Genomic DNA, 23,587 nt, shown 5'->3' with positions numbered 1-23,587 from the left:
TGATGGGTGCTGGGTGTTGAGCTGGCTGTTGGGTGTGGAGCTGGGTGTTGGGTGTGGAGCTTGGTGCTGGGTGTGGAGCTGGATGCTGGGTGTGGAGCTGAGTGTAGTGCTGGGAGCTGGGTATGGTACTGGGAGCAATGTGCTGGGTGCTGGGAGCAATGTGCTGGGTGCGGAGCTGGGAGCGGGGCTGGATGTTGGGTGTTGGGTGTGGAGCTGGATGCTGGGTGTGGAGCTGAGTGTAGTGCTGGGAGCGGTACTGGGAGCAATGTGCTGGGTGCTGGGAGCAATGTGCTGGGTGCGGAGCTGGGAGCTGGGTGTTGGGTGCTGGGTGTGGAGTTGGGTGCTGGGTGTTGGGTGCTGGGTGTGGAGCTGGGTGCTGGGTGTGGTACTGGGAGCAATGTGCTGGGTGCGGAGCTGGGAGCGGGGCTGGGTGTTGGGTGCTGGGTGTGGAGCTGGGTGCCGGTTGCAGGCTGAGCGCTTGGGGTCGCTGTTCCCTCCCGATCCGCTCTTGCGCTACCCCAGCTCCCCCTGGCGGTCGCGTCCCTGCCGGAGCCGAAAGACTGGAATCCGGGACCGGGAGGGAGCTGCCGGGCTCGCCCTGGACAGTGACAGTCCGGGAGACTGCGGCACTGGAGCCTGGACAACTGAGCGGGAGAGCTAGCGACAGTCGGGCAGGATCCGCCTGGAGGAAAGGCGAGTGCGGCAGAGGAACATCTAGAGACAGGAGCCGAGAAGATGAGCTAGGGGCGGGACAGGGGGGGTGTGCGCAACCGAACTGCAGAGTCTCCATCCAGACCTGATCCGAGTGAGGGACTGGGCTCGAACCCCAATCCCATCCTAATCATCATCCCAAATGTTACCTCAGTAACTTTCATTCTCATTCCAACCCTAATTCTAATGCTATTCCAGCCCCCCCAATTTAATCCTAATCCCAAACCTAATTCTAAACCCAATCCTATCTCCAATTTTAATTCTAATCCCAATCCCAACCTAATCTCTCTCTTAATCCCAACACTAATGACAATCCTAATGCAAGTACCGACTTTAACCTCATTTCCCAAACGTGTCCCACACCTAATCCCAACTCGTCTTTATCTAATCTTTACCTGTAATCCCAACCCCAATTCCCACCCTGACTCACTCAGTGACCACTGTATTTGAATCTCCCTTTGCCCAATGGGCACTAACATTGTGCTGGAGTGGCTGAAGAGCCTGAAATTGTCCCAGTACACGGAATCCTTCATGGACAATGGCTATGATGACCTGGAGGTTTGCAAACAGATTGGAGAGCCAGACCTGGATGCCATTGGGGTTGAGGTTCCTGGACACCGGAATCTCATCAAGGCGGCCGTGGCACGTCTCCGTGAGGAAGAAGAAACTGGCACCGTGGTCTACTTCACTTTGGAGCCACGGGCTGCATCCTATTGTCAGCCTTACAATTATACCAACCTGAAGGAATACCAACCCAGACTGAGGACTGTGCTGTGGAGGAGAGCACAAAGAACCAGTAGAGAATTGCAGGATAACATGACATCCAGCAGGCGAGCCAGTCATAAGAAAAGAATTATTTACTCCAAGCTCATACTGAAGATCAGGAATAAACGGCTTCGGGGCAGCAAAACTCCTTACTCTAATAAGGTGAGTGATGGGCAGTGGAGAAAGGAGTCCCCTTTATCCCTAATGACTGTTTTGTGAAGATATCATGTACAGGTACAACACAGCAAGTGAAGGGGATTAAAATAGTCAGTGTGATTTACATTAAAAGGTGGGCTGATGAATGGAACTGGGTATCAGATGTATGGGAGTTTTGTCGTGTAACACAGACAGTTAATTTTATCTAGGATGAAGAGGTAACTCACCGCCACCACTTCAAAGGCAATTAGGGATGGGCAACAGATGTTGGATTTGCCAGCAATGCCCATTTCCCATGCAAAAAAAAAGAAGCATGCGGAGGGTAAAAGGTCATTTAAAGGGGTGTGACCTTCTTGGACATATTGCTGGAATGTGTAAAGCAATCACAAATATTGGAATCTGGTCACTTGTTTGATACGAATAGATGGGAATTTTTGTTCCCTAAGGATATACGGGTATCTGGTGGGAACATGAGTTATCTGTGGACAGGGATCTGTTGGGTATTTGAGTTCTGCACAGCAATATAGATGTTTATCTGGAGTTACATTTATGTGGATGTTTGAGTTCTGTAGGGAATTATAGGAATCTGCCTGACATTTGAATTTGGTATAATACTGCAGGAATCTATAGGAAGTTTGAGTTCTATGCAGAAACATCCAAATATGCCCGGTATTTGAGTCTATATAGAACATAGGAATTTGGGCATTTGACCTCTGCACTGTTAGAAGAATATGTCTTAGTGTCTTGGTTCTATGATGATATATAATCTGCTACATGCTAGCGTACCTTAGGGGTACATAACAGTTGACAGATTTTTGAGATTTATGTGCTTCTTTGTGTAATTCACAGATTTAGTGTAGATTCATCAGAATGTAATGCAAGTAATTAGAAACTATTATTCAGCAGAGACTTGAGATACTGGATCCATTTTTTACTGGAGTGGAGAGGGCTAGGAGGAGATTTAATGGAGTTTTTTTAAATTCTAGAGAGTTTTGGGAGAGTGGCTGGGGAGTTGGTGATGAAATGTCCTTGATTTTAAAATTGTCACTAAGAGAGGTGAGTTGTTGGAGTGTGAAATGCTTTGCTACAGGGAATGGTTGCTTCTGTGAAGGGAAAATTGGATGAATATGTGAAGCAGACCAAGATACATAGTGGTGGCAAGAGCACAAGGTAGTGGGATTGTTTTTGGAGCGATCTAGCAAACAACTTGATATGGACACAATGGGTTGAACTTTGCTAACATTTACGATAATGCAGGGATATATAGTGTATACACATTCTGTACAGCATGTAATATGTTGTACATTTGAGCCCCACAAGGCATACTTATGGGAATGTGTTGAGCATTTGAGGTGCATAGGGTTGTCGCATTTGAGATACCTATCTCCCTGTAGAACTCAAGTAACACACAGTTTCTTCTATATCTTACCAATTCAGGTATGGCGCAAGTACCTCTCTGAGTTTAGTGGTGTCAGCCATTCCCTGAAGCAATCCAGCTTTATGCCTGAAGGGAAAGACACAATCATGCCCTCTGTTAACCTGCACTCAATTAAAAGCTGGTCAGTCACCCCGAGGGGAATGACATGAACAAGGATCTATTGCAAAATCTGTGTCTGAATTAAGAAATTCAACATGCTTCAGCTGTTTCACTGGGGACAAGAGAGCCGAAAAAACCCCTAGTGTTAAACATCCTTTAAAAGGGAAAAAATTAGATCAGTGAATTAATTCCAGGCTTAATCTATCCTCCAGACAGTTTGTCACGGAAAAACTCAGTTCTTTCATTCTGTTTGTTACAGGGTTGTCAGAGCAACATTTTCCCTCATTTGGATTTCTGTATGAGTACTGAAGTAGCTGCTGTTGTGTTGTGAAGATATTTTTACCCTTGTCAGTTTGGTGAAAGGTACAGAATGTGGACTTCATTGCACCGAATCGTGCAACAAAAAAAAGATGGCCGAACATTAGAATTCCCAGCAATTTAAAAATATTCAAACGGGATAGACACCCCCATGCCCCTGATGGCCATGATTTCTTGCAATTTGTTTGTCTCCCAAGCATGCTCAATATTCCAGAGATCACAATCCTCTGTCAATCACACCAATCAGCAATTTCATTCAGTCACCCTGTTGCCTGGGAAACCGTTCCTCAGCAGCAAACGATGTGTGCCTGACAACCAGTTTGACACTGAATTGAAAATTGAAAGTGACCCCTTGTTACACCAAGGCTGGGTAGTTTGGCAGAGCACTAAAATGATCGAGATTTTAAGGAGCACTGCGTATTGTGTTGAAGAAATCTCTTCTAGTTATTCCTTTTGATAGCGAGCCAACGTTATTGTTTTAATACCATTAAAAATAAATAAATTAAAAACCACTTGAGTAAACATGCCAGGCATTTTAAAGGCACTCGCCATTGAAATCCAGGCAGATCCAAAGTTAAAGAGAACTGACGATGGATTTCTAAAACCTGTTACAAATTAAATAATGATGACATGTTACAGTATTTCCTGAGAAAGATTGTGTGGCATTGTGACAATATCTTCTGAAAGGCATAATGTGGAAATAACGCAGCACCTCCTGAGTGTGAGCACGGGGAAATATGACTGTATCGTTTGGGAAATAATATGGATATGAGAAATAATGTGGAAAGGTAGTTTATCCTGAGACAGGTAACATGGAACTGTTGAAATATTTCCTGAGCGAGATAATGTGGAAATAATAACGTACCTCAAAGAGAGAATAGAAAATGATGCGGCATCTGTTAAGGCAGATAACTTGGAATTGTTGCGTTATCTCCTCAGAGAGTGAGTGTGAAATTTTTGCAGGATGTCCTGAGACCAATAAAGTGGAAATGTGAAATCTCTGGAAAAGATTGTGCATAAATGTGGCAATATCTCCTGCAAGGGAAAAGGTAGAAATGTTACAGTCTACCTTGGGATATTACAATGTTTCCTGGGAGTTAATGTGGAAGTTCTCCATTTGCTTCTGAGAGAAAGATCATGTGAAAATATGCCTGATAGATGCAACATTTCCTGGTAGTTAAATGTGCAAATGTTGCAGAACCGCATGAAAAATACTTGGAAATGTCACTCCATCTCCTGAGGCAGATAATGTTATAATGTGTATTAGGAAGCGTAATGTGGAAATGTGACAATATATATTAGGGATAAGGTGGAAATGTTATACTCCCTATGAGAGATAGTGTGGAAAAGATACAGCACCTCCTGAGAGAGGTAATGTGGAAATGTGACAATATCACCTGAGAGAGAAAGAATATGGAAATTTCTTACGATAGGGGGAGTGTGACTATATCCCCTGACAGATGATGTGTGGCAAAATCTCCTGGACGATTAATGTAAAAATATTTCAGTATCTGACAAGGCTGATCAATGCAGTGTCTCTAGAGAGAGATAACGTGGAATGGTGGCACCTGAGAGACATAATGTGCAAATGTTATAGTATCTTGTGACAGGAATAATGTGGAAATGTGACAGTATTTCCTGAGAGATAATGTGCAGATGTTAACAGTATCTCCTAAGGCAGATAACATGGAATTGTTACACTATCCCCTCAAAGAAATAATGTGAAATTGTTGCAGAATGTCCTGAGACTGATACGGTGCAAATTTTTTAATTCCTTCATGGGATGTGGGCATCGTTGGCAAGGCCAGCATTTGTTCCCCTTCCTAATTGCCCTTGAACTGAGTGGCTTGCTCGGCCATTTCAGAGGGCAGTTAAGAGTCAAACACATTGCTGTGGGCCTGGAGTCACATGTAGGACAGACCAATTAAGGATGGCAAATTTCCTTCCCTAAAGGGCATTAGTGAATCAGATTTTTTTTTTAACCAAACAATGGTTTCATGGTCACCATCACTGAGACTAGCTTTATATTCCAGATTATTTTTATTAATCGAATTTAAATTCCATCAGTACTGTGGAGAGATTTGAACCCCTGCCCCCAGAGCATTTGCTTGGGCATCTGGATTACTAGTCCAGTAACATTACCTCTAGGCCACCATCTCTCCGTCTCCTGTAAAATTTAATGCGTACATATGACAGTACTTCCTGCAAGAAATCAGCTACAGTCTATCTTCAAATAAAATCTTGAAACATGACAATATAATCTGGGAGTTAATGTGGAAGTGCTACATGATCTCCTAAGGGAGACACAGAATGTGGGAATGTTACAACATCTGAGAGAATTTGGAAATAATGCAATATTTCTTAAGCAAGAATGTTGGGAAGTGACCATCTCCTGAGAGAGATAATGAGGAATTTATTCAGCAACTACTGAGACAGATGTGCAAATGATACAGTATCTCCTGAGAGGGAGCATGTGGAAATGTGACAATATCGCCTCAGAAATAATGTGGAAATGATAAAATATCTCAAATATAGTGTTGAAGTGTGACAGTGCCTCTTGAGAGATAATATGGAGTCGTTACCAAATCTCCTGAGAATTATCAAGTAACCTCTGAAAAACATGTAAATGTTATAGTATCTTTTGACAGAGAGACTGTGGAAGTATGAGAGAAGCTCCGGAGAGAAATACTGTGAAAATGTTGTAATAGCTCCTGAGATGTAATGCAGAACAGGTACAGTAAGTAATGTGGAAATAATATGGTATCTCATTAAAGAGATAATGGAAATCCTACAGTATCTTGAGAGATAATAGCTCCTATAAAGATCACGTGTAAATATAACAGGACATCAGTTATGATCTAGTTGAATGGCGGAGCAGGCTAGAGGGGCTGAATGGTCATCTATTTCTCCTATTTCCGATGTTCTTCCTACGAGAGGTCAAGTAGAACTGATACAGGCCATCTTGGGATGTAATCTGGTAAAATTACAATAGGACCGGGGAGTTAATTTGGAAGTGCTACATTTATGTTCGGAGAGAGAGAATGTGGAAATGTTACAATACCTCCTGAGAGAGATGATGCAGAAAAGGTGCAGTGTAGATAATGTGGAAATGATGCAGTATTTCGTCAGAAGATATAATGCAAATAGTGCGTTACCTTCCGAGACCGATAAATGTAGAAACCTGGCAATATTGTCTAAGAGAGATAACGTGGGATTGCTTCAGTAGCACCTGAGAAACCAAATTGCAAATGTTAGTGTCTTATGACAAAGGTAATGTGGGAAGGTGGCAAAATTCCCTGAAGGGGATACAGTATCATTTGCACACTATCTGCGAGGGCAAATAACATGAAATATTACAGTATATCTTCAAAGAGAAAATGTTGCAAGATAGCATGAGACAAATAAGGTAAAAATATGACATTACCTTCAAGAAAAGTACATGTGCAAAGGTGACAGTACCTCCTGCAAGAGATCAAGTGGAAATGACACATACTACCTTGGAATGTAATCTGGAAATATTAAAATATAACCTGTGAATTAATGTGGAAGTGCTTCGTATCTTTCTGAGACACAGAATGTGGAAATGCTACATGGACTCTTGAGAGTGAATGTGCAGATGGATAATCTGGAAATTTTATAATATTTCTTAATGTGAGAAATAATGTGACGTGCCTCCTGAGACTGGTAGTGTAGAAACGTGATGTTATCTCCTGAGAGAGGTGATGGGGAAATAATGCAATATTGCCTGAGGGAGATAATGGAGAATTGTTGCAGAGTGTCCTGAGACAGATAAGGTGGAAACGTGACACTGTTTCCTGGAAATGTTTATGTGTAAACATGGCAGTGCCTCCAGCAAGATATCAAGTGGAAATGATACAGCCTATCTTGGAATTTAATCTGGAAATATTACAATATTTCCTGGAAGTTAATCTCCAAATATCACAGCAACTCATGAAAACGATGTGGAAATGTGGAGGTGGCCCAGATCTTCTGGTCTTCGGATTGCCGGAGACCGGACTTAAGCCGCAAGATGCCCCTTTGGGAGCCCACAGAAGTCCCAATGCACTGACTCCATGGGAGTTGCCCAGGAAGTTTCAACTTCGGATGGGCAATTCCTCTGCTCCCCGGGAACCCCTGTGGAAAAAGCCTCTAACTTTGAATTAAAGTCAGAAACTTTGGACAGTTCCACTTTACTTACCTGGATAGTTACCCAGGAAATGTTAGACATAAAAATCCTAGTCTAACTCCTGGGTTACAAAACAACTGACCCCTTTACCTGATCTCTCCCCCTCTACCCCCCACCGACTCCTGATCCCCAGCTTACCCTCAGCCCCTGATTTTCCGCTGACTCCCCCCCCACCCCCCTGATCTGACATTATTACCCCCCTCACAATGAACCCTGACTTTCCCCCAACTCCCCCCACCAATCCCTGACTCCCCTGACTGCCACTCCTGAAACTCCCTGACTCACCTCTCCTGAAAACCCGATTCCTCCCCCCCGCCCCCCCCGGAATGGCTGACTCCCCCACCCTGAACGGTTGACTCCCCCATCCTTAACCCCTGATTCCCCCCTCGCCATCTCCCCTCCTCGCCGACCCCTGACTCCCCTCCTTGCCGACCCCGGAACCCTGTCCCCTCCCTGAACCAGTTCAACCAGCAGCCACCCTGCCCATGCACTCACTCAAACTCAAGCATTCACTTACTCTTAATCACTCACTTCCATTCTCACTCAAACAATCACTCACTTTCACACTCTCCCAATCAATCACTTTCACTCTCACTCAAACAATCACTCACTTTCACACTCTCCCAATCAATCACTTTCACTCTCACTCAAACAATCACTCACTCCCCCACACTCCCAATCAATCACTTTCACTCTCACTCAAACAATCACTCACTTTCATGCTCTCCCAATCAATCACTTTCACTCTCTCTCAAACAATCACTCACTTTCACACTCTCCCAATCAATCACTTTCACACTCACTCAAACAATCACTCACTTTCACACCCTCCCAATCAATCACTTTCACTCTCTCAAACAATCACTCACTTTCACACCCTCCCAATCAATCACTTTCACTTTCACTCAAACAATCACTCATTTTCACACCCTCCCAATCAATCACTTTCACTCTCACTCAAACAAACAATCGCTCACTTTCACACTCTCCCAATCAATCACTTTCACTCTCACTCAATCACTCGCTTTCACACTCTCCCAATCAATCACTTTCACTCTCACTCAAACAAACAATCGCTCACTTTCACACTCTCCCAATCAATCACTTTCACTCTCAAACAAACAATCGCTCACTTTCAAACTCTCCCAATCAATCACTTTTACTCTCATTCAAACAAACAATCACTCACTTTCACACTCTCCCAATCAATCACTTTCACTCTCATTCAGACAATCACTCACTTTCACACTCTTCCAATCAATCACTTTCACTCTCACTCAATCACTCACTTTCACACTCTCCCAATCAATCACTTTCACTCTCACTCAAACAATCGCTCACTTTCACACTCTCCCAATCAATCACTTTCACTCACTCAATCACTCACTTTCACACTCTCCCAATCACTCACTTTCACTTGCAAACACACTTTCACTTACTCGCTCTTGCTCACGCTCCCTGTCATTCAAAGCTGTTTTAATGTTCCAAAGGTTTTCAGTTTGCTATTGAATATATACCAGAATATCGCAGCTAGAGCTGTAAAAGGAGGATTGTCTTCCTCCAACGTTCTAGCACGACAAGGAAGCAATTCAATGGAAGATCGCTCAGCGTTTCTGTAGAAGCCAGGACCGGAAGACCCAGCCAGAAATGCAGAGCTCCATCGTGGCACGGAAAAGCAGAAATACAGCAGCAATCCTGGGAGAGAGAAAAGCAAATGTAACTGCCCTGGGAGAGAGATGGGCAAATGTAACTGCCCTGGGAGAGAGATGTGCAAATGTAACTGCCCAGTGAGAGGGATTTGCAAATGTAACTGTCCTGGGAGAGAGATGTGCAAATGTAACTGTCCAATGAGAGAGATGTGCAAATGTAACTGTTCTGGGAGAGAGATGTGCAAATGTAACTGCTCAGTGAGAGAGATGTGCAAATGTAACTGCCCAGTGAGAGAGATTTGCAAATGTAACTGTCCTGGGAGAGAGATGTGCAAATTTAACTGTTTTGGGAGAGAAATGAACAAATGTAACTGTCCTGGGATGGAAATGTGCAAATGTAACTGTTCTGAGAGAGAGATGTGCAAATGTAATTGCTCAGTGAGGGAGATGTGCAAATGTAACTGTTCTGGGAGAGAAATGAACAAATGTAACTGTCCCGGGATGGAGATGTGCAAATGTAACAGCCCAATGAGAGAGATGTGCAAATGTAACTGTTCTGAGAGAGAGAGAGATGTGCAAATCTGAGAGAGAGAGATGTGCAAATGTAACTGTTCTGAGAGAGAGAGATGTGCAAATGTAACTGCCCAACGAGGCAAATGTAACTGTCCAGCAAGAGAGACATGCAAATGTAACTGTCCCGAAAGAGAAATGTGCAAATGCAACTGTTCTGGGTGAGAGATGTGCAAACGTACCTGTCCAGTGAGAGAGATGTGCCAATGTAACTGCCCCAAGAGAGAGATGTGCAATATCACCTGGGATCTAATGTGGAAGTGCTACATTAGCTCCTGAGAGAGGGAATGTGGACATGTGAAAATATCTTCTGATAGTGGGAAGGTGGAAATATTTCAGTATCTGATGAGACAGATCTTGGGAAATCATACGGTATCTCTTGAAAGCGATAATGTGAAATTATTATAGAATGCTCTGTGACAGTTGAGGTGGAGATATGACATTATCTCATGTAAAAGTACACGTGCAAATGTGACAGTACTTATTGCAAGATATCAAGTGGAAATGTTACAGGCTACCTTGAAATATAATCTTTCAATATTACAATAGAACCTGGGAGTTAATTTGTAAGTGCTAAATTACCTCATGAGAGAGAGAATGTGGGACTGTGACAATGGGCAGAATTTTCCCAGAATTGCACTAAGTGCAGTAGCGGGCGGGTGAAATAGAGTCCTTCCCGCCGACGAAAATGGCAGGTTGTCCCGAACCCACCTCATTATTTATTCACTCCCGCGAAACACAGCATTTCCATGGCGAGCGGGCTCTCATTCGCCCGCCCGCCATCATCGAGCTGTTGCATTACACCAGCTGCCATCTTTAAAAGACAGTCGCCAGCAAAGCACTCATCGCCACCAGCTCACCGCCGCTGCCCGGCAGACATGGCCAGCAAAGGAAAAAATACTGCAGCATCCCGCTTCAACGATGGGTCCCTCAAGCGACTGCTAGATGCTGAGATATGCTCTACTGCCACTCTGGCTGCAGGATGGGCAGCAAAGTCACCAACTAGGCTTGGGAGGCGGTGGCAATGGTGGTCAGCGCGAACGCCCTGCAGAGGAGGACAGCCACCTAGTGTCGCAAAAGGATGAATGATGATCTCCGTTCCATCAGGGTAAGTCACTCTTTTCATCACTCTCAACTCTCTCACACACAAACGCATCACATATCCAGAGGGCCCTCACTCATTGCCATTACAAGTGACATCACCATTTACTCTTTCACACTCACTGTCATTGTCCTCAACCTGTCCATGGGACCACTCACCATCCACACAGGCCAGGCATACTTATCATCTAGCCCAGCAGGCATCCTGACACACTCTTCCCCATGCAGGACAAACTGGCTCACGACAGTAGGGAAAGGTCGCAGGCAGGTGGAGGAATGCCGGAGATCAAAGTTCTAACAGAATTCAAAAACAGAGCCATCCAGCTGGCTGACGATGACCGGGACTGGTCCTGTGCTGACGGTGAGGTCGGCGCTGCTCTACCAAGTGATGATCCAGCAGTGCAACATCCATCAGACAACCATGCCATCCTTCATGTTTCGAACCAACCCAGGGTTACAGGTATCTCTGGGACATACAACGCTCCTCGGACTGCTGTTCTCATCACATCCTGAGATCCACACTCAGTGCCATGCACCGCCATATGAACACACTCGACCTCTCCCTCCAGTAGCACCAACGCACCCTATTTCTAAGCTGCCCTTGCCCTCAGTTTCATTTTATTCTTTGTCTTATCCAATGCCTCAACAAGAAACTTTGTCTCTTTCTTTCAGGTGCAAAGGAACACAAGCTCCAACAACTCATAGATACCAACGCCCATCCAGGACCCTCCACCCCTGCCCGTCCCTCTGTCCCCACCCCATCTTCCAATCCCAGCCCCAGCTGCGTATTCACTATACCCCCTGACCTTCCCCTCTCTGATGCTGAATGTTCAGTGCTCAGCAAAGGACTCAGTTTCATACCCTTACGCCCTCACCTCAATGAATTTCGGGCTCGGCACAATGCTGAACTGTTCTTCCGCCACCTTCGTCTCTGTGCTCACTTTTTTGGGCAGGAGTCCTCTCCCCATTCAACAGATCCTTTTACCCGCCTCCAAAATTCTCCCTCCACCTGGACCCCTCCCTCTGGATTCTTACCTGCCCTTGATCTTTTCATTGAGAACTGTGGTGTGACATCAGTCGTCTCAATTTCTCTGCTCCTCTCACCCACTCTAACCTGTCTCTCTCTGAACTTGCTGCACTCCGTTCTCTCAGGTCCAATCCTAACATTGTCATCAAACCCGCTGACAAGGGTGGTGCTGTTGTTGTCTGGCGTACTGACCTCTACCTTGCAGTGACTGAGCGTCTACTCGCAGACACTTCCTCCTACCTCCCCCTGGACCATGACCCCACCACTGAACATCAAGCCATTGTTTCTAGGACTGTCGCTGACCTCATCTCCTCTGGAGATCTTCCTTCCACAGCTTCCAACCTCATAGTCTCCCAACCTCGGACGGCCCGCTTCTACCTCCTACCCAAAATCCACAAACAGGACTGTCCCGGCAGACCGATCGTGTCAGCCTGTTCCTACCCCACGGAACTCATTTCTTCCTATCTTGACTCCATTCTCTCTCCCCTTGTCCAGTCTCTTCCCACCTACATCTGCGATTCTTCTGACACCCTACATCATATCAACAATTTCCAGTTCCTTGGCCCCAACCTTCTCCTCTTCACCATGGACGTCCAATCCCTCTACACCTCCATCCCCCACCGGGATGGTCTGAGGGCTCTCCACTTCTTCCTCGAACAGAGGCCCGAACAATCCCCATCCACCCCTACTCTCCTCCGTCTGGCTGAACAATTTCTCCTTAAACTCCTCTCACTTCCTCCAAATAAAAGATGTGGCTATGGGCACCCGCAAGCGCCCCAGTTATGCCTGTCTCTTTATGGGGTACGTGGAACATTCCTTGTTCCAGTCCTACTCCGGCCTCCTCCCACAACTCTTTCTCCGGTACATCGATAACTGCTTCGGTGCTGCTTCATGCTCTCGTCTGGACCTGGAAAAATTTATTAATTTTGCTTCCAATTTCCACCCCTCCATCATTTTCACATGGTTCATCTCTGACACTTCCCTTCCCTTCCTTGACCTCTCTCTCTCAATTTCTGGTGATAGACTGTCCACCAATATTCATTACAAGCCTACCGACTCCCACAGCTACCTCGACTACAGCTCCTCACACCCTGCTTTCTGTAAGGGCTCCATCCCATTCTCTCAGTTCCTTCGCCTCCGTCGCATCTGTTCTGATGATGCCACTTTCAAAAACAGTTCCTCTGACATGTCTTCCTTCTTCCTTAACCGAGGTTTTCCACCCACAGTGGTTGACAGGGCCCTCACCTGTGTCCGGCCCATCTCCCGCACATCCGCCCTCACACCTTCCTCTCCCTCACAGAACCATGATAGGGTCCCCCTTGTCCTCACTTATCACCCCGCCAGTCTCCGCATTCAAAGGATCATCCTCTGCCGTTTCCACCAACTCCAGCATGATGCCACCATCAAACACATCTTCCCTTCACCACCCCCCCGGCGGCATTGCACAGACATCGTTCCCTCTGGGACACCCTGGTCCACTCCTCCATCGCCCCCTACACCTCAACCCCCTCCCACAGCACCTTCCCATGCAACCGCAGAAGGTGCAACACCTGCCCTTTTACTTCCCCCCTTCTCACCGTCCAAGGGCCCAAACACTCCTTTCAAGTGAAGCAACATTTTGCTTGCACTTCCCTCAATTTAATCTACTGCATTCGCTGCTCCCAATGCGGTTTCCTCTACATTGGAGAGATCAAACGCAGACTGGGTGACCGCTTTGCGGAACACCTTCGGTCTGTCCGCAAGCATGACCTAGACCTCCCTGTCGCTTGCCATTTCAACACGCCACCCTGCTCTCATGCCCACATGTCCGTCCTTGGCCTGCTGCAGTGTTCCAGTGAAGCTCAACGCAAACTGGAGGAACAGCACCTCATCTTCCGACTAGGCACTTTACAGCCTTCCAGACTGAATATTGAGTTCGACAACTTTAGATCATGAACTCTCTCCTCCATCCCCACCCCTTTTCCGATCCCCCTTTTCCCAATAATTTATATATATTTTTCTTTTCCCACCTATTTCCATTATTTTTAAATGTATTTCTATCCATTGTTTTATCTCTACCTTTTAGCCTATTTCGATCCCTTCCCCCACCCCACCCCCACTAGGGCTATCTGTACCTTGCTCGTCCTGCTTTCTACCCTTAATGTCACCATTAGCACATTCCTTAGATAATATCACTACCGTCAACACCTCTTTGTCCTTTTGTCTAAGACATCTTTGGCAATCTCCACCTATCACTGGCCCTCTTTCCAGCGCTACCTATCCCACCCCCCTTAAACCAGCTTATATTTCACCTCTTTTCTACTTTTCCTTAGTTCTGATGAAGAGTTATTCGGACTCGAAACGTTAACTGTATTCCTCTCCACAGATGCTGTCAGACCTGCTGAGTTTTTCCAGGTATTTTTGTTTTTGTTTTATATTTCCCGCATCCGCAGTTTTTTTGCTTTTAACCATGCCATGAGTGATGTGTCCTCTTTCACAGGCCACTGCCATGCACATCTGCCAAACAGCAGACTGAGTCCATGACCCAGGGGCTCCAATCAAGCCCCGAAGAAACCTCTGAAGAGGAATGTGAAGGCACCCTCCCTGAAGACCTGTCACATCGCTCACCCACACCACCCACCAGTGCAGACACATATGCCCCAGTGACCTAGCTTTAGAGTAGCCTTGGGATCACAATCTGGTGAGCACATTGCACAAAGCAGGCAGAGGCAGGGACTTCCCAGGTCCCCTGCACTTGGAGAACTGCTGGAGGCCAGAACGTTGCTGAGTGCAATTCAGATGACGAGCCACTGGACTCAGTCATGTCACAGTTGCTGGAGCTGCAAAGGCAAGCTCGGTAACACCAGGAAGGGATGTGCGCTGCACTCCTCAGATTGCAAGGCACGATAGTGGAGTCCGTCGGTCATCAGGCTGAGGTGATAATGCCAGCATTGCAACGCACCAAGGTCAACACTGGCAGGATGGCGGCTGCTATGGAGACCTTGGTCCAGGACATCACTGCTGCGCGGGCTTAACTCCGTCGTTGATGCCATAGTTGGCCTCCGACAGTGTGTACGCAAGAGGGGTGCTGGGCAGCTTGATCTCACTCTAGCTATCCTTTCCACTCACAGAGTCAGCCTGGGTCCCTTGGGCATCCATAGGGAGGAGGGTCAGCAGGTGCACGTTCCAGGGCCGTCCACCCAGGTGACTCTGGGAGTGACTGACCCATCCGAATCCGCTTTCCTGTGACCTCCGCAGCTCCAGCTTCACAGGCCAAGGAGGGTGCCACTGCCACGCAGCAGGATCCCAACAGCAGGCTGGGGTCCACCAAGTCTCAGCCCTCCAGAGAACATCTGCCAAAGTCATCACAGACAGGGTGTCGCAGTCAACAGGCTGCCTCCAGCTCTGCTGTGGATGTCTGGGGAGCACCGAGACATAGTGGCAGGATTAAGAAAGTTAGGTAGAAGTAGTTGCACAGCCTGGGCCAGATCAAGTGTTGATCACTTGACCATACTTTTCACTGTTGTCAATAAACTCCTAAGAATGTCTCCCTGCCTGTGGCTCCTTGTTCTGATGAGCAGTGGTCTTGTCACCCAGATTTTAAACCTTTCTGCACAAGATAAAAGTCTGGGGTCTCTTCCCTGTGCTTTGTGCAGCCTCCAGACCACAGTGATGGCCCAGCCTCTCACTCCCTGGAAACATTACTAATGCCTGCACCTCAGCAGTGCTGGTCATTGCTGCCAGAATGTAATGGGCAGGTGCCACAGAGTGTTCTCATTCTCTCTCTGTGCTCTCAGCACCTTTAAGGTGGGGCTGGCCCCCATCACACCAGCACCTGTGACCAGTGATACTGTGTCATGGCTGCGTCTGTATGATACGACCCTGACCTTGGAGCACAAGCGAGCTGCCCTTGGCCAGACAGGAGCCTGACATTCTCAGAGGCTATGTGAAGATCTATGGAGTGTCCTTACTGCATATTGTCATCCTCCTGCGATTGAGCGACTATTAGGGTCTCCACTGCATCTCCATGACAGGAGCATTCGGACAGAGGGTATTGGCGCTGCTATAAGCCAGGCTGGAGTCAAACATTCACAACTGCAATGTGAGGATCTGTGGGCTCACCTCACTGCATGTCATCGTCATCCTCCACAAATCTGGCAGCTATGAGGGCCTCCCAAGCGCGCCTGCCTCGTCGAGCCAGAGCGAGAGACTCATCCCTATCATTGTCACCACCGAGGACCCCTTCGCCATCATCCTTGTCAGTGTCATCCTCATCAGAGGAGATGTGCAGCTCCTCCATCTCCTCCTCATCCAGCTCCTCGCCCCGTTGCAGCACCAGGTTGTAAGGGGCGCAGCAGGCGACAACGATGTGTGACACCCTCTGCGGACTGTATTGTAGGGCTCCACCAGACCGGGTCAGGCACTGGAACTGCTTCAGCATCCCGATGGTCTGCTCCACCAAGGTGCAAGTTGCAGCATGAGCCTCAATGTACCCTCGCTCTGCTGCAGTCTGAGGCCCCCGCACGGGTGTCATCAGCCACGGCCTCTGCGGGTAGCCCTTGTTCCCAAGGAGCCAACCCTGCAGCCTCTGAGGACACTGGAAGACTGCAGGGATCCGCAAGTGACTCAGGATGTAGACACCATGTACACTCCCTGGAAACCATGCGCACACCTGCAGGACGCGTTTCTGGTGGTCACATACCAACTGTATATTCAGTGAGTGGAAGCCCTTGCAGTTGATGAAGTCCACCTAGTGTAGCGATGGAGACCTGAGGGTCACATGAGTGCAGTCAATCACACCTTGCACCTGTGGGAATCCCGAGATCAGGGCGAATCCAATGGCCCTTGCATCCTGGCCGCCCTAGTCCCCGGCAAAATGCACAAAGTTGTATTCCATGGAGAAGATGGCATCCGTGACCTCGTGGATGCATTTGTGGGCGGCAGATTGTGAAATCCCACAGAGGTCACCGGTGGAGCCCTGAAAGGAGCCACTGGCATAGAAATTGGGCACCGTGGTCACTTTCACAGCCACTGGCAGTGGATGCCCTACCATGTCCCCTTGGCGCCAATTCCTGCAGTAAGTGGCAGATGTGAACCACCAGGTCCCTAGACATGCGCAATCGTTGGCCACACTGGTTCTCAGTCATCTGCAGGATTGCCAGGCAGCGTCGAAAGACCCTGGCTGTCTCTTGATGCCGACCAGCCACGGCTCACTGTCGCTCCTGGACAGCGTGTGCAGGAGCCCCTGCTACTCCTTCTTCATGAGGTTGCTGCTCCTGCCTTTGCGCAGCCAGGAGCCTCAGTCACTCTCTCCTCTGTCTTCTACAGCCTCTGTAGACCATCAGGTATACAGCTGGATCACCAGGATCCATGATCCTGACATGGTCCTCCTGCAGCATGAAAGAGAGAGAGATGTGTTTATCATGGCTGCACTTAGCACCTCTCCTGGCCCTGTGTGACTGCCATTTAATGTTTCTTGGAGAGTGCTGGTCACCCCTCGGATGGCCAGAGATGAGCGCGCTGCATGGCTGCCCTGTCAACCTGCGACATGGGGGACACTGGTCCAAACCGGGATGCTGAGATTGCATGGGGCTGTGAGCGCCTCAATTAGTGACTGCTACATGACCAATGTTGGTGAGGAGATTGTACAATGTGTGCAGCCCAACTGCCCTGCAGTCCAATAAAGTGGTGGTGGACTTGAAGTCTGTGCTGGGGTGTGGGGGGGATGGGGAGTAAGGTCTGGAGCACTCGGTGGTCCTTTGGTGCCTCTGCATCACTTGCATGGGTGGGCAGGCTAGGAGCCCGATCCCAATCATATCACTGTGGCTGCGCCTGACCTGTCTCAGATGCAGAGGCATGGTCAGTTTATACAGGTGTCCCTAACAAGTGGCCACTCCCCTCGCTTACCCTGACCCCCCCACCTCGACTGCCTGTGTGCGGGATTCAGCGCCAGGGCAGCACTTGACCCCACTACCCCCCACCACTGACAATGGCCGCCTCCGAGGCTGGCCAGCACTTGCCTCAGGAAACCCCCCTTGAAGCAGTCATCTCCGAGGCCAGGCATCAGTGCCCGCCATCCCCCAGGTGCCCCTGAGGCCTGTGAACAACAGGCGAGCTGTGGAGAACGCTGCTATTCACTCACCTCAGTCCCCCCAAAGTGAAGGCCGCCAAGTGCACGTTGCCTGTGTGCTATTGTGCAACACATCGCGTGCTTTCCCACCAATGTGGACGGGCGATATGGTAGGTTTCCAAGAGCCTGACGGGATGGCCTTTTAATTATATGCTGATGTATTTCAGTTAGCTCCCCTCTGACTGATGTCGGGAAACACGGCCCGCTGTCATGAAGCAGGTCGCGCCATATTTCCTGCGCATGCCACCTATCACACCCACCGCCAGTGGGCTCAGAAAATTCTGCCCAATATCTCCTGAGAGAAATCATGAGAAATTGATCCAGTAACTACTGAGGCAGATGTGCAAACAATATAGTATCTCCTGAGAGAGAGCATGTGGAAATGTGACAATGCTAAAATATCTCAGAAATAATGTTGAAAAGTGACAATGTCTCCTGAGAGATTACATGGAGTAGTTACCAAGTCTCCTGAGAAAGATAACATGGAATTGGTCCAGTAACGTCTGAAAAACAAAGCATGTAAATGTTACAGTATCATTTGACAGAGATGATATTGAAGTATGAGAAAACCGCCTGTGGGAGGTACTGTGAAAACATTACTTCTCTCAGGAGGTATTATAATGTGTTACAGCAGATAATGTGGAAGTAATATGGTATCTCATTCAAGGGATAATGAAAATGTTACAATATCTCCTGAGATAATGAGGAATAGATAATTTTTTTTTATTCATTCACAGGATGTGGGCGTCGCTGGCTAGGCCAGCTTTTATTGCCCATCCCTAATTGCCTTTGTTCAGGGGGCATTCAAGAGTCAACCACATTGCTGTGGGGCTGGAGTCACATGTGGGCTAGACCAGGTAAGGACAGCAGATTCCCTTCCCTAAAGGACATTAGCGAACCAGATGGGTTTTTACGACAGTGGACAATGGTTTCATAGTCATCTTTCAACTTTTAATTCCAGACTGTTATTAAATTCAAATCCCACCATCTGCTGTGGTGGAATTCGAACCCCCGACCATTATCCTGGGTCTCTGGATTACCAGTCCAGTGACAGTACCACTGCTGTCTTTCTTCAGAACTAAAGCAAACAATACAGTATCTCCTGAGATAGATAAATGTCAATGTGGCAATATCTCCTGAGAAAGTGAATATGGACATGTTACAGTTTCTTCTGAGACAGATAATGTTGATATATTACAGTATCTGCTAAAACAGATAGTGTGGATTTATTACACTACCTCCTGAAGCAGATAATGTGGACATGTTGCAGTATCTCTGAGATAGAAAATGTGGAAATATCAGTTTCGCCTGAGAAATATAGTGTGGACATGTTACAGATCTCCTGAGACAAATAATATGGGTATATTACAGTACCTCCTGAAACAGATAATGCTGATATGTAACAATATGTCCTGAGACAGATGATGTGGAAATATTGCAGTATCTCCTGAGACGGATAAGTAGGACATGTTATAGTATCTCCTGTGTCAAATAGTTTGGATATGCTACAGTACCCCCCCCCCGTCACAAAAGGTGGATATGCTACAGTATCCCCTGGGACAGATAATATGAACATGTTGCAGTATCTGAGACAGATAATGTGGAAATATTACAGTGTCTCCTGAGACAGATAATGTGTTTATGTTACAGCATCTACTGACAAATAATGTGGACATATTACAGTACCTCCTGAGAGTTGTAATGTGGAAAGGATGCAGTTTTTCTTGAGAGAGAGATTGTCAATGGTTACATGCCCTCTGTTAGAGCTAATATGGAAACGTTCAAGTATCCTTTGTGATAAATAATGCAGAAATGGTACAGACTTGTGGAAATAGTAAAATATCTCCTGAGAGAGTTTCTGATGAAAGCTCACTGACCTGAAAGGTTAGCTATTTTTTTCTCTTCACTGACTTGTTGAGTATGCCAGCATTTTCGATTTTTATTTCAGTTTTTCCATCATCTGCAGTATTTTGTTTTAGTATACACAACTGGATAGGCATTATACACCATCAACCACTGAGAAAGATATAGAATGTAATCTTCAGAGAAATTACATAATGGTTCAAGAGTACTGATAATGGGGTCTTTAATTAGCCTAAAATAGACTGGGATAGTAATGTTGTAAAGGGCAGAGAGGAAGAAAACTTGATCTGTAGCATTATGGACAATGATGCAGGAAATATTTCTGGATCTGGTTCTGTGGAAAGAGGTCAGTCAAGTGGATCACATAGGGGAACAGTAAACAAGGTTTAGATTAGCAATGGAAATAGACAAGGAGCAACCTAGAGTAAAAATTTTTATTTGGAAGAGGGCCAGGTTGAGAACAGATCTGTGCCAGGTAAATTGGAGTGAAAGATTGGTGGGCAAATTTGTAATTGAACAGTGGTCTACCTTTAAAGAGGAGTTGGTTTGAGTCCAGCTGTGGTACGTTCCCAATGAGGGGTATGGTAGGGCAATCATAGCCAGAGTTCTTTGAAGAGATAGAAAGTAAGGTGAAGATTTTAAAAGTGTGTTTGGCAGATCTTCCCTTTTGTCCTTTTTCTACACCCATGCCCCCTCCTCCTCCCCTTTACCTAACTGTTAGAAATGTGATAGGTTTTCTGATCAAAGGTCATTGGCCAGAAATGTTAACACACATCCTCTCTGCACAGATGCTGCCTGACCTGCTGAGTATTTGCAGTCATTTGTGTTTCTTATTTATAATTATTGTCTATGATTGACATCAGGTTGATTGTACAAGTGAGAACCGGGCTGAATGTCAAAAGTTCAAAGGGGAAATGAGAAAGGAGTAAAGATGTAGAGAAGGTATGAGAAGAGACTAGTAACTAACAAAAAGGAGAATCTAAAGATCTTCTATAAGCATCCAGATTATGAAAGGCTAATAAGAAGAGGGATGGGGCCAGTTAGGGACTACAAAGAGAATCTATGCATGGAGGCAGAGGGCATGGCTGAGATGCAAAATGTGTACTTTGCATCTGTCTTTACCAAAGACTAAGATGTTTCCAAAGTCAGTGAAGTGAAAGATAGTTGATACAGAGGAGTATTAGAAAGGCTGACTGTACTTAAAGAGTTGATGAGTCACCAGGACCTGATGGGACATACCCAAGGATGCCGAAAAAAGTAAGGGCCAAAGTTGCAGAAGCACTGACCAAAATATCCCAATCCTCCTTCGATACAAGGGGTGGTTTCAGAGGGCTGGACAATTGCAAATGTTATACAGATTTTCAAAAAAAAAGTGTGTAAGACTAAACCCAGCAGCTACAAGCCAGTCAGTTTAACTTCAGTGGTGGGAAAGTGTTTAGAAATGATAATCTGGGATAAAATTAACAGTGACTTAGACAAGGGCGGATTAATTAAGAAAAGCCAGCATGGCTTTGTTAAAGGTAAATTATGTTTGACTAACTTGATTGAGTTTTTTGAGAGGTAACAGAGTGTTGATGAGGCTAATATGATTTCTGTGGTGTATATGGACTTCCACGAGGCATTTAATAAAGTGCCACATAATAGGCTTGTCAGCAAAGTTGAAGCCAATGGGAAAAAAGGGAAAGTGGTAGCATGAATACAAGGCCGGCTGAGTGTTAGGAAACAGAGTAGTGGCGGACGTATTTTTTCCAGACTGGAGAAAGATATACAATGGGATTCCTCAGGGGCCGGTGCTAGGATCACTGCTTTTCTTGATATACCTTGATGACTTAGACATGGGTGTACAGAACACAATTTCAAAATTTGCATATGACACAAAACTTGGAAGTATTGTGGCCTGCAATGTGTGGTGGTGGTGGGGGGTGGGTAGTGATAGATTTGAAGAGGTAAGAGGACATAGGCAGGAAGGTGAAATGGGCGGACCCCTGGCAGCTGAAATTTAATGCAGAGAAATGTGAGGTGATACATTTCAGTAGGAAGAATGAGGAAAAAGCAATATAAACTAGAGGGTGCAATTCTAAAGGGTTGTGCTGGAACAGAGACCTGGGGATATTTGTGCAAAAATTGTTGAAGGTGTGACAGGGCAGTTTGAGAAATTACTTAAAAAGGCATATGCAATCAATGGTCTTTATGAATAGAATTATAGACTACAAGAGCAAGGAAATTATGATGAACCTTTATAAAACACTGGTTCAACATCACCAACATCACATTTTGTCCAATTCTGGCCAGTGCACTTTAGGGAGGAATGCAAAGGCTTTAGAGAGAGTGTTCCAGAAAAACTATGAGTATGGTTCCAGGATGAGGGACTTCAATTACATCGATAACTGGGATTGTTCTCTATAGAGAAGATCAGGCCGAGAAGTGATTTGATGGTGACGTTCAAAATCACGAACAGAGGAGTCTAGACAAGAGTAGATAGAGAGAAACTGTTCCCTTTGGTGGTAGAGTCGAGAACCACAGGACACAAATATAAGATGATTTGCCAAAGGACACCAAAGGCCACATCAGGAAAAAAAATGATGCAGCCAGTGGTTGGGATGCACTGTCTGAGCAGTTAGTGGAGGCAGAATCAATTGTGGCTTTCAAAAGAGAATTTGATCAGCACCTGAAGATTTTTTTAAATGGTGTTACAGGGAAAGGGCGGGGGAGTGGGACTAGCTGAGTTCTTACAGAGAAACAGCGCAGACTCAATAGGCTGATTGGTCTCCTGTACTGTAACCATTCTAAGATTCTATGATGAGAGAGATAATGTGGAAATGATACATTTTTTCCTGATGGCATAATGTGAAAATGTTTCATGAGCGAGTTGTTCCCAAAAGATCATCTTGAAAATTTTACAATATCTCCTGAGAGAGATCATGTTGAATGATATCAAATTCCTGAGAGGGATGATGTAGAAACGATACAGTATCCCCTGGAGGAAATTGTGGGGAAACATGACAGTATCTCCTTGGAAATATTGTAGTGCCCCACAATAGAGATAATGTGGAACTGAGAGCTTTTTCTGAGAGAGAGAGACTGGAGAGTTACAGTATCTTCAGGGATAGATAATCTGCAAATGGTACTATCTCCTGTGAGAGATATGGAGATGTTACATTATCCTACCTCCTGAGAGTTAATGTGGAAATGTAACGGGATCTCCTCAGAGAGGTGAGGTTGAAATGGTAAAGTACCTCTAATGAAGATAATGTGGAAATGTTACAATATCTCTTCAGCGGCCATGTTTAAATGTGACAACCTCCTGTGAGATAGAGGAGACGTGTCAGTACCTTATGAGAGAGACCATGTGAAAACAATTTAAGTATCTACTGAGAAGTAATTTGGAAATGATACATTGTCTGCTGAGAGAGAAAATGTGAATGATACAGAATTCCTGAGAGATGACTTGGGATTGTTATTGTATCTCCTGGAAGAAAAAATCTCAATGTTACAGTATCTCCTTAAGAGAGATATTGTGGAATTTTTAGTGTCTCCTGAGAGACATCATGTCAAAATGATACAATATCTCTAAGAAAGATAATGTGGAAACGTT

At 46.0% G+C, this 23,587-nt stretch overlaps 1 protein-coding gene across 3 annotated transcripts in view; it reads left to right on the top strand.

Moving 5' to 3' along the window:
- The first annotated feature begins 557 nt into the window (after positions 1–557).
- LOC144689492 (SAM and SH3 domain-containing protein 1-like) overlaps positions 558–23,587 on the top strand; it is a 141,421-nt gene continuing 118,391 nt past the window's right edge. For all 3 annotated transcript variants that reach the window (XM_078556621.1, XM_078556620.1, XM_078556622.1), the window contains exon 1: positions 558–1,638. In XM_078556621.1, the coding sequence (XP_078412747.1) occupies positions 1,177–1,638 (462 nt within the window). In that variant the 5' untranslated portion in view covers positions 558–1,176. The remainder of the gene's footprint in view (positions 1,639–23,587) is intronic.

Source organism: Cetorhinus maximus, chromosome 14 (genome assembly GCF_964194155.1).
Source record: "Cetorhinus maximus chromosome 14, sCetMax3.hap1.1, whole genome shotgun sequence".
NCBI classification, from domain to species: domain Eukaryota; kingdom Metazoa; phylum Chordata; class Chondrichthyes; order Lamniformes; family Cetorhinidae; genus Cetorhinus; species Cetorhinus maximus.
Note: the sequence above shows the minus strand (reverse complement) of the source record. Positions and strands in the feature narration are given on the sequence as shown.